The 2816-nt window shown below is 48.1% G+C and overlaps 1 protein-coding gene across 1 annotated transcript; it reads left to right on the top strand.

Moving 5' to 3' along the window:
* On the top strand, positions 1-2816 carry SLC25A4 (solute carrier family 25 member 4). The gene is made up of 4 exons (XM_056326342.1): positions 1-205; positions 445-931; positions 1461-1601; positions 1976-2816. The coding sequence occupies exons 1-4, from the start codon at positions 95-97 to the stop codon at positions 2131-2133; spliced, it is 897 nt and encodes a 298-aa protein (XP_056182317.1). The 5' UTR covers positions 1-94; the 3' UTR covers positions 2134-2816.

Here is a 2816-nt window from a genome sequence, read left to right as displayed (position 1 = left end):
GCCATTTGGCCGGCGGTGCGCGGGGGCGGCAGGGCGGGGGGGTGCGCGGCTCGTTGCCTCTCTCCGGGCAGGGGGTGTCGGAGCGGCTGCCAGCATGGGTGACCAAGCGCTCAGCTTCCTCAAGGATTTTTTGGCCGGTGGGATCGCTGCCGCCATCTCCAAGACGGCTGTCGCCCCCATCGAGAGAGTGAAGTTGCTGCTGCAGGTGAGGCGGCGGCGGCGGGGGGCGGCGGGCACCGGCCGGCCGGGCTAAATATGGGCAGGAGCTCGGCCGGCTCCGGTGACGCGGGAGCCGCCCGGGCCCTGCGGCACCACCTGGGGGCGGCGGGAGCTGGGCCAGGCCCCGACGGTGCCCTTCAGCGGGCCGCCCTGGCCGCGGGGTCACCCCTGCGGGGTCACCCCTGCGGCGGCCCCCTCCCGACCGCCCTGCCTCTCGCCCTGCAGGTCCAGCATGCCAGCAAACAGATCACGGCCGAGAAGCAGTACAAGGGCATCATCGACTGCATAGTCCGCATCCCCAAGGAGCAAGGCATCATCTCCTTCTGGAGAGGCAACCTGGCCAATGTCATCCGGTACTTCCCCACCCAGGCCCTCAACTTTGCCTTCAAGGACAAGTACAAGCAGATCTTCCTGGGGGGAGTGGACAGGCACAAGCAGTTCTGGCGCTACTTCGCGGGGAACCTGGCGTCCGGGGGCGCGGCGGGAGCCACCTCCCTCTGCTTCGTCTACCCGCTGGATTTCGCCAGGACCCGGCTGGCGGCTGATGTGGGCAAAGGAGCCAGCGAGAGGGAGTTCACTGGCCTGGGCAACTGCATCGTCAAGATCTTCAAGTCTGATGGCTTGAAGGGCCTGTACCAAGGGTTCAGTGTGTCCGTCCAGGGCATCATCATCTACAGAGCGGCCTATTTTGGGGTTTATGACACAGCCAAGGGTAAGAAGTGCATGGAGAAGTGACTACAAGGGACAATCCATCCAGTAAGGGCACTCAGTGGTATAAGGACGAGCAGGACTTGGCTCGGCACCCCTTCAGGGTGCTAGAATGTGCACTGGTTTTTCTGAAATGCATTCCTGCCTCCCTCAGCTTGCTGCTCTGAGGAGAAGCCTTGGGTTTGCAGTGTGTTTTTAGACACTTCCTGGTTTCTTTCTGTCTTAACGCTTGTACAGATGAGCTTGTATGGTAGCCTGTTCCTCGTTACTGCTAGAGACCCAAGCCAGGGAGGGTTTTGCAGGAGACACTTTTTGGTCAGGGAGCAGAAAGAGGGCTTAGATCCCAGAACCCAAAAGTCCTATAAACTTGTTTCACTCATAGTAGCTGTTAATGGTCAGCTATGGATGAATGAAGAAGTTGCAGGCTTGACTGAGTGACTCTTGGAGTTGGTGGGCGATTGTTCCTTCCACAGCCATCTTTCCCACAACCTTTTCCCTCTGTACTGACTCTTGTCATTTGTTCTTGACGACAGGTATGTTGCCTGATCCAAAGAATGTGCATATTGTAGTCAGCTGGATGATCGCCCAGAGTGTCACTGCAGTAGCAGGGCTGGTTTCTTACCCTTTTGACACTGTGCGACGTAGGATGATGATGCAGTCTGGCCGAAAGGGAGGTAAGAATAAGTGCTCCTATAGTGTTCTGGCAGCAGAAAGTACCCATTGTATCTCAATGAAGAGATTTTTTTTGTGTCTTACGGAAAACTAATGACAGTCTCATTGGAATTCTGGAAAAAAAATACCAAACCCCCAAAAAACAGCCATGGGAAGCAGAGTGCTGGTTATGTCTCTCATGTTCACTTAAGAGGCTGTGAATTGATTTGTTTAGATATCCATGTGGAAAACTAAAATTACTTTTCAAGAATTGGTTACTTAATTTTAAATTCTTGGCTATACTTTGCCTATTCCTTGTTGTTTTAAATACATGAAAGTTGAACCAGTCTTGCTGTGTAACTTAAAGCCTTCTGACCTTTTTGTCTTGTTTCCACAGCTGATATTATGTACAAGGGCACAATTGATTGCTGGAAGAAGATAGCTAAAGATGAAGGATCCAAAGCGTTCTTCAAGGGTGCCTGGTCGAATGTGTTGAGAGGCATGGGTGGAGCTTTTGTATTAGTACTTTACGATGAAATCAAGAAATACGTCTAAAACTTAACATCCTAATCTAGTTCAATTGTTCTCAATCAACTTTTTTTAAAAATGTGCTGTTGTGATGTAGTGGACAACAAAATATTTCCTAGGGAAACGGAATAAAGTTTCATAACATATCAGGTTGAGATGAGAATACATTCATTTAAAAATTGTCCACTACAACACAGTTATATTTTGTATGAAAAGTCATCCAACATTTGTATTTGAACCTGTGTATATATTATACTTCAAATTTCAGGTAATACATTTTATCTAGAGATAAGACTTAGGTGGTGTATGCCTAGTTTAAAATGTAATATTCTGATCTCTTTATTAGAATGAGATCTTCAGAAATACCTATTGTACCACGTGGAGTCTCTAGGCTACCCACCACTCTGATGACATTTATAACATGAATTAAAATCATGTTTTCTTTTAAAGCTGTATTTTTTTTAATACAGTATCAAGTGAAAAGCATGTCTGAAGATACAAACTATATTAAAGCACCTGGCTGTTCCTCACTGCAGCCTCTTCACTTGACACATACAGTTGAAACCATCATCTGATCCTTCAAACATACTTTATAGAATATGGAAATAGTGTTTCAAAAATTCCCTTTATCGTCACAAAGCCAAAAGTTGTCTGCTATGATGTTCAATTGAACTAACTGAAGTAATGAAATAAATTAATACATTAATGAA

Source organism: Falco biarmicus, chromosome 1, assembly GCF_023638135.1.
Source record: "Falco biarmicus isolate bFalBia1 chromosome 1, bFalBia1.pri, whole genome shotgun sequence".
Taxonomy (NCBI): Eukaryota; Metazoa; Chordata; class Aves; order Falconiformes; family Falconidae; genus Falco; species Falco biarmicus.
The sequence above is the reverse complement of the archived record's forward strand: the minus strand, read 5'-3'. Positions and strand labels throughout refer to the sequence as shown.